At 40.6% G+C, this 13,625-nt stretch overlaps 1 protein-coding gene across 1 annotated transcript in view; it reads right to left on the bottom strand.

The window, feature by feature from the left end:
- The window catches only part of LOC137587902 (early endosome antigen 1-like), a 93,406-nt gene that overhangs the window by 15,549 nt on the left and 64,232 nt on the right, over positions 1–13,625 (bottom strand). Inside the window, exons 20-21 of the mRNA XM_068304583.1 lie at positions 9,887–9,971; positions 6,680–6,791 (exon numbers count right to left, since the gene is read on the bottom strand). Coding sequence (XP_068160684.1) covers positions 6,680–6,791; positions 9,887–9,971 — 197 coding nt within the window. The remainder of the gene's footprint in view (positions 1–6,679; positions 6,792–9,886; positions 9,972–13,625) is intronic.

Here is a 13,625-nt window from a genome sequence, read left to right on the forward strand (position 1 = left end):
GATCAAGAAGGTGGAAGATTTTAAGTACTTACGGTCAACAGTCCAGAGCAGTGGTTCTTAACCTGGGTTCGATCAAGCCCTAGGGGTTTGGTGAGTTGGTCTCAGAGGTCCAGCGGAGACGGAGGTCAAGACAAAACACCCAATACAATGTGTCGGGTGTTTTTGTCTAACATACACAAATCACTGTGTACGTTTGACACATCGTGTCAATTAGTGATGACACGCCCCCCTTAGCCATCACTGACTGCAGGTGATCACGTGACGCTACATCGATTAGCCTACCTGTGCTACATGGGATTTTGCGCACTCAGTAGTCGATTTATGCCTGTCATGATGGTACGTCATCTGATTGCTTTCTTAATATTTTAATTCATAGTAACTATATTGAGCAAAAAAAGAAAGTGGTCGGACAAATATAGCTTAAATTAAAAAAAAAAATTACTGAAGAAGGGTTCGATGAGTGAACATATGAAACCGGCAGGGTTCGGTACCTCCAACAAGGTTAAGAACCACTGGTCCAGAGCAATGGAGAGTGTGGAAAAGATGTGAAAAAGCGTGTACAGGCAGGATAGAATGGGTGGAGAAAAGTGTCAGGTGTGATGTGTGATAGAAGAGTTTCAGCTAAAATGAAAGGAAAGGTGTACAAAACTGTGGTGAGACAGGTGATGTTGTTCGGTCTAGAGACAGTGTCACTGAGGAAAAGACAGGAGATGGAGCTGGAGGTAGCAGAGATGAAGATGCTGAGGTTCTCTTTGGGAGTGACCAGGAAGGATAGGATCAGGAATGAGTACATCAGAGGGACAGCACATGTTAGAGGTTTTGGAGATAAAGTCAGAGAGGCCAGACTGAGATGGTTTGCACATGTCCAGAGGTGGGATACTGAATATATTGGTAGAAGGATGCTGAGTTTTGAACTGCCAGGCAGGAGGCCTAGAGGAAGACCAAAGAGGAGGTTCATGGATGTAGTGAAAGAGGATGTGAAGGTAGTTGGTGTGAGAGAAGAGGACGCAGAAGACAGGGTTAGATGGAGGCAACTGATTTGCTTTGGTGACCCCTGAAGGAAAAAGCCGAAAGGACAAGAAGAAGACAAAAAAATGCTAAATGAAATCCAAATTGTGGTGAGCTAATCAGTTAATGAATTTCCCATTTTTCCATTCTACTTACAGCTGTGGGTTGATGTTACACTGGTTATACAGGACAAAATGCACATTATCACTAAAAATAGATCAAACCAACCAAGGTTGTAGGATAAAAATGATTCAAAGTTAACTTTTCCTGGGCAAAGATGGGAACATGCAAATGAAGGAAAACTCAGAAACGAATATCCTGGTTGTTGCTACCATCACCATCAAACCATTAGGGCTGAATATGAGCCATTACTCTGTTCCACTAAGCTCATCAGAGCACATCCTCTCATCAAATTAATGAACACATTTATTGTTAAACACGTTTTTATAAAACATTCATCCATTCTGTCTAATTACAAGACCCAACAGGCCTGACATTACTTAAATATGCATACTTATCACTCAGAGTGTCTGAATTAAAGATCTACAGGCATGTGTGTGTGTTGGTGTGTGCACACATGTGTGTGAGATTGTATGAAACCATGAGTGAATGAGTTTCCTAAGGTGGTCTTCTCACTTTAAGCTTAATGGTGGTAATCATGGCCTGACCCAATATTAAGACAGTGTGTGCATGTGTTTGTGTGTCCCACTTGCTCTAATGGTGGCCATGATGACATGCTCTCCATTAGACTACTCAGTAGGCCACGGCAGAGCTAGCATATTAATGATGCTGATGATGGCTTCTTTAATTACCATCATCTGCAGTTGCATAGCTTGACTCCTCTCCCCAAGTCCTTTCATCTCAGTATCTCCTATGCATGCTGCTGGGTTGTTTATCAGTGGCTGCCATTATTGAAGTCCCCTGTCTTGCATCTAGCCTGCATGAGCCCAGCTACATTACCATCACAGCTATATTACCAGCCTTGGTAGTTTGGGTAGTTTCTCAATGTTTTCTCAACCACATTCCACACATTCCAACCAGATAAAGGTCTGCTAATTATGTGCTTTTTTTCTTCTTCTCACCATGTACTGAGCAGTTGCGAGTGAGATAGACCATAAAGTGAGGCATGAGAGGAGATGGTGTGGGGCAAAGAGGAAACCAGCATAAAGTTTTGGATGCAAATTGTTTACTTTACATCGCACTTTATTTCAGGACATGCTTTATGTGTACTTGTTTTAGCTAACTTTTTCAGATTTTTGAGGTTCTTTGGGGTCTTTTGATGGGTCCTTACTTCACGTTATTCACAGGAGTTTTAATGTTACATGGATGACAGAAGCATTTACGAGATAGGGAATGTGATATTTACAAAAAAGTTTCAGAAAAAGTATGCTGAAAAAGTTTTGCTTCAGAGTTAAATCATTAAATAGAAAAGGAATATTTATTTTTTTATTTGACTAAACCAGGCTTTAATCTGAGATGGTGAACATGATATTACCCAGCTGTTTTGAATGTGTAAGGGGGTTTCAGTGAAGTGAAACATGCAGCTAAGGTGAAATGATTTAAGGTTAGCCTTGAATAATTATAATGATAGTATTCCAACTTTCTCTCAATAATGAAACACGGTTAAATGAGTGGCAGGTGTAATTTGTAAAGACTAATTTCCATTCATTGTTATAACCTTGGCCAAGACCATAGAAACACAAGTTTATGAAAATGAACCATATGAACTTTGATGAAGCATTTTTGAAAGAATTAAGTCTATTAAATTAACTCGAATTAGGTATGAGCTGAAAACAAAAATAACTTATGCTCTGTATTGAATTTATTATGCTTCATATGGCCCTCCCACGAACCTTTGCATACAGTAACTGATTCATCTACAAGTTAAGGAGACAAAAAAAGTCCTTGGTTTGACTGCATGCTCTCAAATATTTAAGAGGACTGTAGTTTAATGAGCTGTGTTTGAGGACGAAGGGACACAAGGACACACAAACACTACAAAAGTCCATTCCATGGTTAAACAGTCAGACAATTGGGCCACATCTCTTCATTCATTAGCCTAACAAATGGGCTTCATTTTTCTATGCTCATTTCTCTATCATTAAACCTGTGTGTTTGTGCACATGTTAAAATGGGGCTCTAGTGTGGGTCATTCTCAGATAATTAGGCCAGACTGAGGGCTTCCATCAGGTACGTATAATGAGTGAGATCAATGAACGTGCAGCCGTTCCAGGGATGAGCTCTCTCTACAAATGAAAATAGTGCAAGCTAATTGCTTTCAAACTTTGCCCGCACAGTTCCATTTAAAATCTATGTATTTTACCAAAAAATATCTACAAAACAAACATTATGTAGATAAATTACTATTGATCAGTGTTAGAGTAGTGAGGGAACTACTGAAAGTTTTGCTTTGTACACCTCTGTGTCCAAATACAGCAGAGACAGAATGTCTTTCTACTTTTAGTGGAAGGGGTTCTAAGCAGAGTCCAGTCATGTGTCTCTGAACACCAGGCAGGTCCCCCCGCTGACTCAGACGGATTAAACTGTCTAAATGTAGTTCTATAGAGTGACATCATTAGCTTTAAAGATATTGGATCACAGGGAAAAGTTTAAGTGAATAAAAACATGCTTATGGACTTCTGCTTTCTGAAAACTTCTCTGCATATTCTCATTAAAACTGTTTTAAATGATTTACTCCTTGTTTGAAACAAGCTGAGGTAAACACACTAATGACTGTGATTCTGTCTGTGGGATTGAGATAGCACGAGAGGGATGATATGATCAGTCAAAAAAATATGTCACATGTTTTTGTGGTCTGTATTTCAACCGGACTCATGCAGTGGGATGGGATCAAGTAAAGTGTGTGTGTGTTTGTCCGTGTGTGTGTGGATTTGCACATGTGTGTAGTGGCATATATGCAAATAAAACATTGACTGACCTCTAAATTGCAAAAAAATGTTCATACTGTAGGACAAAATTTCACTAAACAGATCCAGAGAACTCCATCAAGACTGCATTTAATACACACAAGGTTTGCATACAGAGACATACACACAGAGAAAGACAGAGATATCTGAGGTTCAGCTACCGTACACAGAGGCAATTTGTAATATAGATTTCCTCTATAGGCCACTGTAGTGTACCATTTACCATTTCAAAGCCTCTGTTTTTTTTCACCAGCGGATAATTCATCTTCGGCTGGTCAATAACAGAGATTGGGACCTAATGAAGGAGTCACAGTCAGAGTGGCCATCACAATGGTGTTTAAACAATGTTTGGAGTCAAAGTCATTGAAAAGCTCATCTGTTGCTGAGATGATGGAGGACAATATGAATGCAAAGGGGAAATGTAATCAGAATCAGAATGAGAAATACTTTATTGATTCTAGAGGGAAATTGTGGCATTGGAGTTCTTATAAGCGTAAGTGTGAACGAGAGATCAGAATCTAAAATGTAAAACCATTGATAGAGAAAGAAAAATAGTCAGAAAAATAAACAAAGTAAAACAGTAGCAAGTGTAATAAATCACTTGGAGCAGTGGGTGACTGGGCGGAAACCAGGAATCTTAACTGCTAGACCATATGGGAGATTACATCATCATCAAAAAAACCCCCCTCATTTTATTCCACTTCACGTCTGTCACAAATATAGAATATTATTGTTACTAAGAGGCAGTCGTGTGGTCAGAGAGATGTTCATCACTACCACTATCTTCACTTGGGGCAGCAGTAGGTTTGCGGTGGCAGTGGCTCATCGGTAAAGTGGTAGAGCAGATCGTCCATTGCTCCAAGATCTGCAGTTCAATTCTCGCTCCTGCCCAGCTGCCTGGAGTGTGAGCTGACAGTGGAAGGTGTCAGCTCACCTCCCGAGCACTGCCGAAGCAGCCTTGAGCAAGTTGCGTCCCCCTTTAGAAGTTGCTCATTTGGGGCACACCATGTAGGAGCTACCCGCCACTCTATCTAACCCTGCATTCATACAGGCTCCCCCCTCTGTGTGTTTGTGTTTGTTACAGGAGCCTGTACATACTAACATACAGTATATATGCATGTGTTTGTCTGAAACTAGAGTGTGGCCTTAATTACCCTTCGGTATGCTATCGTATACAAAATTTAAAAAACCCCAAACAAACTAGTCTTTGCTTTATCATCCACAATAAACAGTCAATTATCAAAGGAGCAAAACCTGATACTCTGAGATGCTCACATAGACAACAGACAAGAACAAGAGGGGAGACAAGTGTTAAGGAATCGCGAACACAGTAGTGCTGCTCTGTGGAGGTTGTGGCATAAAGAAGAACTGCAGTGTATTAGTCAGATACGGTGGCACGCTTTTTTTTGTACCTCCGAATGTTCGTAAGTTATAATATCATAAGTTAGGACAGGAAAGGACTGTTTGTATACAACTGAAATAAAGTATGCATCACTGAGAACGTCAGGCCCATGCTATATCACAACCCATGCTATGTTTGTTCAGAAGTTGTAAAACAAAAACCACAACAAAAATACATTTAAAAAAAAGTTCAACAAATGAGAAACATAGAGAACCCTCAGTGAGTACTGGTAAAACAACTGACTGACCAATCAGCTGGTTTGATTCAGCTTCTCACTGGCCCTGAGCAATCTTTTCTGTCAAGAAAAAAGGAGAGCCATGCTATCTAAGCTGCATTATTCACAAGGACAGTGTGAATAAAAGAGAAAGGTGAGGGAAAGAGGACAAAATAGAGAGATAGGGAGGTGGGCAAAAACTTTTTAAATAAGGAATGAGAAAAAGAGAAACAAACAAAACAGTAGATAAGAGAGAAGGAAATGAGCAACTTCAAGAATTGGGACAAAATGCAAAAACAGGATCGGAAAAACTGCCACTGTGCTCAGCAGCTTTACACAGAATTCAAAGTTTGTTGAATCTAAGCGAACATCACTTCCCTGTCCTGGCTTTACCCTTAATTATCCATTCTGCCTTTGTACAGCGGAGGCTCAGCTTTGACAACCACTCTCTCCTGAGACACCCCCACCCCCAGCTCACAGGCAGAACATTAGGGAATATCAGGGAATATTACACCCAGGAATTAACGTTCCAAATCACCTTTCCAGGTTTAGGTCCTGCATACATCCCTCCCTGTCTTGGACAAGATAATCCAGGCTCTAGCACCGGATATATGCCACTAATCATCAAAAAGGTAAGGAGGGTGCATGTAGATATAAGGGAGGGGATGGGGAGGGGAGGGGAAGAGAGGATAGAAGAGGATAGAAGAGGAGAGGAGAGGAGAGGAGAGGAGAGGAGAGGAGAGGAGAGGAGAGGAGAGGAGAGGAGAGGAGAGGAGAGGAGAGGAGAGGAGAGGAGAGGAGAGGAGAGGAGAGGAGAGGAGAGGAGAGGAGAGGAGTAAGCTTAATATATGTGTATTCGTATTCACTAGTCCAGCTGAAATACTTCTTTAACCCACTTTTAAGTATAAAAAATATGGTGTTCTCTTCTCATCTCACTCTGACTCACAGACAAATTCGATAATTACATTTAAGTAATATCAAGTGGTTAATCTGGTCCATCTACAACAGTATATCGACAATTCAGATGACAAGCAACCCGCCTGCACTGTGCTCGAAGGCAATTTAAACAAACACACATATATTATTTGCTGAGGCTGTTCCGCACAGCTCTGGTGTGTATTTATTTACCTGATCCTGTGCATCCCGTTTCTCCTGCTCTGCCTTGAGTTTGTGATCGACAGCCTGCTGGAGATTCCTCCTGAGCTCCGCCGCCTCCGTCTCTAGCCTCACAGCCATTGACCTGCACACATACACAATATAAGTGAACTTACTGCCATAGTACAGGAAACCTAATTAATAAAACAGAGTCGATATAAAGGACACGACAATGTGTGCATTTTCTGAAACTCCTCCAAATGTGTTGTAATTAAAAAACAAATTAAAAAACATCCCATATTAATTTCAAGTTTCTTTAAAATCTAGATCTGAAGGAATGTTTCTCTTAAGTGTTTAGTGCGTGTGTTTGCTATGTGTGAGTGTGCATGGCATCTGAGCTAAAGAAATGTGAAGGGGATCAATATGAAGGGGTCTATTCCTGCCACGTAACTGTGCGTCTGTGAGTAAGTTAGTGTTTGCGAGTGCATGTGTATATGTGTGCGGGTGAGTTTGTGCGTGCCAGCTGCCCTGGCTAGAGTAAGATCAATACGACAAATGATTACCATTTCCACAAACCTCCCTCCACAGGCTCGCTCTGGCCGCTTGGCGAGCTTCAACAAACCACCCCCACTCTTGACCCACACCTCTAAAAGCAAATGTATAATGAAATACTGCAAGTTAATGAATGTGGAGATTATTTGAACCTCATATGGACAAAAGTGTAGGGACAGTGAAGTTAATACATGTGTGTGTGTGTGTGTGTGTGTGTGTGTGTGTGTGTGTGTGTGTTCCACGTCAAATTCCCTTATAGCGATGCAATATTTCTGTACATTACATCACATATAATACTGTAATACACATAAATACTATAATATAATATCCTTTTTACCTTTATAATTAGAATGCATTTTAATGTTTATTTGCACTCTGGTTTGATGCTAAACATCATGTGGTGGTACAGCCACTGTGCTGTGCATTGATAATAAATTTGAATCTAATTTAGTTTAATCCTGTCTAATCAAATTGATTTTTACAATCATAACAATGATAATGCCAAAAGAGGCTTAAAAGACAGCGTTTCGAACAGTTGTTTTCATTGGCGTTTGCTTTAAATTTACAAATGCAAAAAATACACTAAAATTCATGTACAATTCAGTACTTGCTTGATATTTTAAACAGCTGAAAATAATTACTTAACATTTTAAAGAATATAACTATCATTTTCCGTCAATTAGAAAAGTATTTGCTTATCTAATTAATTAATCATCAAAAACATCAGTATAAGGTTTGAAACAAGTGTCACACTCACAGCCCAGCTGAATCACCCATTTATTTTCATTCATTCATATTTTTTGCTCCTTCCGCTTTTGTGGTTCACGGGGGTTGCTGAAGCCTATCCCAGCAGACATGCAGGTGAGAGGCGGGGGACACTCCGGGTGTGGGACACTCTGGGCACAGCGCCGTTATACTGTGGAGCCACATGAAAGACATACCACCTCTCAAGCATGCACCCAAACCTTTGTACAATTTGGAACCGACCAATTCATTTGAAGTGCATGATTTTTTGTTTTTGGGGGTGGGAGGAAGCTGTACCACTGTGCGGCCCCCAATTTATTTAATTGAGGAAAAGGTCATTTTAATCTTTAGAAATGAAACTTTTCAGGTCAAAATATTGGAAGTACTTGACGGTTCCATAAATGTAAAATCTGTTTGGCACGCAATGTAGTGTCTCTGAAATTTTGGCCTCTCGTGATGTAGTTTGACAACCCAGGAACTGTTGAATATGATTTGGTCAAATTACATTTCATCTGCCCAACAGGCCTTAAAAATGACTAATTAATTGTCAGCGTGTCCATTAAAAATCCCATTAGCTGAGACATCATTTGAAAGAACGTGGATTTTGGAAATATCTCCTGTTCGCTATCAGACAGTGAGAAACTGATGCTGAAATATAAAAGATTGTTAGTTGCACAAAGCAGGAACACAGCAGTTTTAGTCCCTGTCTCAAACCCTCAGGTCACAGGAGCGCCATCAACATGGTGCATGTTGCTTGGAATAAAAAAAAAGTCAAATATACACTATTAATCTTAAATTATACAAAAAGTGTAACTTAGATGATCAAATGATCAAAAAAGATTTAAAGTAAATCTAAAATAATTCATCCCAATAAATTAAAACTGACTATCTATCCGTGTCTGAACGGATTAAATGACTACACGTAAATGTTTTGTCGGTGAACTCATCACCAAAACCTATAGAGTAACTCAGGGGTAGTAAAAGCTAAAGAAGGAGCAGAAGAACCAAAACATAAAGGAAAGAAAATACCTGATAGATTGGTCCATGGGGAGAACACATGATAGGATGAACAGAGAGGGTGAAAGAAAGGAAAGAGGGAAAGGAGGTATCCTGTGGAGAAAGGAGGGGATTTCCCACAGAACAGATGGAAGCCATTAGTGTGGTGTTGCTGCTAAAAACCTTTCATGTCTCTGCAGTTATTAGATAATACTGGGTTAACAGTAAACAGCATGATTCTGCAAATGGATATAATATGCAGACGCAGCGATTGTTTTACCATTCAGTACCTAAAATTGGTTTGAATTTAATAAAATGCAATAATTGAGAAAGTAACCTATAAAGTCTCCATGCTGAGTTTTAAATTGTCGGTTGACGATGAAAATGTTCCATGGCTCGACTTAACCGAGAAACTCCCTAAAACGGAGACCGCTGCAGTGAAGTCATGCCGAAGCCAAAGCCACAACCGCAACTATGTGCGCGAAAACAGACACACAGACAAACACTCCACTGGGTGATACATGCTTGCTGATGTCATCACCGCAATGCCGGTGACACACAGGGGTCAACCAGAGGTCTCACCTCTGAACTCTGAACTCCATGACCTAACGTCTGCTTATGCTCCGTGTCCCATTAATGCACATTTTGGTGTATCTGTGACATTGTGTCAAGAAAAAATACGTTTTAGAGCAGAACAGTCTTTTTTGTCAGATCTTAAGCGTTAATGATGTAATGCATGATGGACCGAGAAGTCAGGAATTTACTTTGTGTCGTGTACAATGTATGTATTTGGAGCTCAGGACTGTTCCATTTGACACGTGTTCAGTTAAACAGCCTTCTGTATGCCACACTTAGAATTTAAAAATGTTTTTGATTACTGAGCTCACACAAGGGTACGATGGGAAATGGGATAAGAGTGGGAGCATCTCTCCCTCTCTCCGTCCTTACCTTATTTTCCCCTCTGCTAGCTTTCCCTCATCCAGGCGCCCCTCCATCTGTCTCGCCTCCTCTGCACATGCTGCCAACTCCTCCACTGAGCAGGGGGAGAGAGAGGAGAGACAGAGGGAGAAAAGTGTGAGATAAAGAGCAACAATTCAGTTCAGGCGCTGTCGGTTGAGACTTATTAGAGCAGACCTGATCCGAGCAGCGAAGTGACGGAAAAAAACACTTTTTCCAATTTAAGAAAATTTTGTCAGATGCCAATCGACAATCGATTGACTTTGTTTCAGTGAGCATATTTAAAGATAAAAGTATGAAGCATCTTGACACAAGGTAAATACAATGTGTTGCATCTTCCTGCAGAAAATAGAGCAAGGTTAACAAAATGATTAATTAAATGATGCGGTGCAGAGGTAATTACTTATTCGAGTTCAGCACAAATGTGGAAATACAAGCTGTGATCCACAACAAACTCTTCCACAGTGCTGGACGCCTTTCAGAGGCAGACGAGGAGACTGTTGCACCACTGACACTGGGACGGGGCAGCAGCCCTGCTCGAGACAAAAGAAGCGCTCCCTGACTTTGTCAATAGATGGCACTATTTACCTTAAGCAAGTCACTTGAGTTCATTCTGCCTGTATCCCCTCAATCACGTTCCCTTCTCTGCCGTCTCCTCCATCTACATGGAATGAAATCCCATTGTCCTACACTCACTAGTTTAGCACAACGAACAGGTCCATTATGAACCACTAGTCAGGTTCCTTGGTTAAGTTTGATTTTGGAGGACCTTTTGGGTTTGATGTGCACCCCCCCCCCCCTTTTTTTTTTTTAGTGTGTATACTGTTTTGTGAGTCAATGCATCCTCATTGACCCTAAAACCTTTTCACTAAATTCAGTATTCATTGAATATAACATAAACTGTCGGCCATCGGTGGCCAAGGCTAGTGAATATTGACAAGGTGTGTGCGCTGAATATGTAGACGTGTGTGTGTGTGTGTGTGTGTGTGTGTGTGTGTGCGTGTGTGTGTGTGTGTGTTGTGTGTGTGTGTGTGTGTGTATATGTGTGTGCGTTGAATATTTACAGGATGAACCTTGACTTTGTGGGTATGCATGTGTATTCCAGTGTGTGAAAACGAAATAGAGAAATGTTGTAAGTGTATTGCCGTGATGCTTTTAGGGCCTCATGCCATGCTGTGCTGGTAATGGTGGGACACACTGAAAAGGGGAAGGCTAAAACCAATACCAGAGAGAAAGACACAGAAGAAATAAAATCTACATTTAATAAAAATATGATTAATTTATGGTTTTGCAGCATCCAAACTGTTTAAACTGAAGCTCTAGGAAAATTGAAGCAGCAACTGGAATTGTTAAATATTTAATGGCACGCTAACACTTTTATATGTGTGTGCGTGTGCCCCACCTTGGCTATTTTACTGAACCTCAAGGTTAAAGTTTGCTATGAATCTCAATAATCAATAAAGCAGAGATGCGAAAACTTGAGATGGGGATCAAATTCGCAGTCAAGTCATTAGTTTCGAGGTGACCTCAGTGACACCTCCCACCAGGGGAGGCCACAGAGAGAGCAATTAGCTGCATAGACTGACCGTTTACACAAACACACCTATTTGCACCCAAACACACAGGCAGCATACACACAGCTGAAATAGAGATGGGAGAATTAAGTGAAAATATAGACAGCTTTCTCTAAAGCTGATGAATTCAAGAATTATAAAAAGCACACAAAAATGTGTCAGGTATTTACTTTTGAAATAAATAATGCGAGGAGCATATTTAGCTCACATTGATGGTCAAATATCCTTCAAAATGTTCCACATTACACAAAGAACCGTGAGGATTGTGGATTTCTCAAAAATCAATTCTTCTAAATAGCTTATAGGGGAATGGAGTCCATATTCTTCAGAGTTCTGGGGGTCCTTTACAACCTGCTTTTAGTGGCTTCCTGACTTGTGACATTAGTCCTCAATCTAAGATCATGAGCCCTTCACTGTCTCACTTTCTTGACCCTTTTATATGGGCTTCACAACATAAGATATGACATTAGTCCATAATCTAACTTTTCCTCTCCATCTCTGCCTCTCAGGGCCTACATACAAGCTTCAAAGCCCATCATAAAGCATCGGGCCCATAATCACAGATCTGCAGTCAGATTACCCCGCTCGCGTCGCTAACCTTTAACATGAGAAGGACCAAAACCCGGCTAACCCTGAATCAGTTGTCAGGGGTAGGCTGGGCCCTGCCTGGCCCTCATAAAAGCTTCATAAGGCTTCATAGGGGCTTGCTTTGGCTTTGTTGGGGGATTCGTAGTGGGCTAAGGTTCTCCCAAGAGACATCCAAAAGCCTCCCAAGACTCTCTCACTTCCTTTCTGAAGTTTCACTGGCTTGCAACACTGCTTTTGGTTATAAGCCAAAAAGTGCAGGCACACAGCCGCACCACCATCATGTACACAAATACAACGCTATGAAAAAAAAAAAAATCAACATCGAACACTCATAAAGACGAACACAAAACTCACAAATACACCCCAACACACTCCCCTCTTGCTCTCTCCTCTCTGCTTTATTTACAATCCTCTGGCAGCGGTACAAGGGCCCGGGGCTATAACACACGGCACCTAATGCTCAAACTGCCAGGTAATCTCATGTCTGACATCCCCCTTTGATAGAAACTGATCAATAGACTCTTGTAAAGGAGTCATTTTCTCTGATGTTTCTACCAACCACTTCTCTCTATGTCTATCTCTCCCCTTCTCCCTTTTTTCCCCCCTTCTCCTTTATTAGCCATAAGTTTATAATTCATATTTCAGCCAGGGCTGAGTTCCATCCAAGAAAAAGGGGGAGATTCTTTGTGTAATAAAGAACAATGGTGGTAAAATGATGGGGAGAAATGCCAGTATTTGCTGCTGGTTCCGGTGAACAACAGTTTTGGGGATCGATAGAGTGTGAAATGGGATTATAGCTAGTAATAGAGGTGAATTGGAGGAGAGAGGCCTGTGCATGTGTGCGTCCAGGGATCTAGATTGGATAGCAGCACATACACACACACGCACACGCACACACACACACACGCACACAAACACACACACACACAAACACACGAAACAAACACATGCACACAGTAATGATTTCATCATCTTTAGGCAGATGCACATCAGTGGCACAGAGGGGAGGTAATATCACATTTCTGTTTTTGTGGAAGTGTGGAAATATGGATATTGTGTTTCTGTTTATGCTGTTATTCCATTTATTGTCGTGCAGCATCACATTTATTTTACATTTAAGACGATGTTAGCGCACATCTTATTTAAGATGTGAGATGACATCAGCCATATTTAAACATTTCTAACATTCATCCTTATTTCACTTCCTCGGGTCGGATGTTTAGAATGATGGTTTCCACATCAATTGAAAAACCATAGCTAATTGATCCGAGTAGTAATAAAATAATTTCTTATCCACACCTTTGCTGTTGGTATACATGAAATATAATTATAAAAAATATTTAGATCTTAAAACAAGAAGTGCCTTTGAGTTCTTACCACTGATGAGTTTTACATCAGTCTTCATTACCCACATACACTTTAAATGCTACATGGTCAACATCAATACGTGTATTGTTGGAACACATGTCATTTATGAAGTGTTGTGCAACTTGCTAGAAAAATAATATCAGCTGAACTGAGCATCAAAAGAAAATACAGGCTGTCAAAAAGTGTAATCAAAGCCACGT

This window comes from Antennarius striatus, chromosome 20 (assembly GCF_040054535.1).
Source record: "Antennarius striatus isolate MH-2024 chromosome 20, ASM4005453v1, whole genome shotgun sequence".
In the NCBI taxonomy this organism is placed as follows: Eukaryota; Metazoa; Chordata; class Actinopteri; order Lophiiformes; family Antennariidae; genus Antennarius; species Antennarius striatus.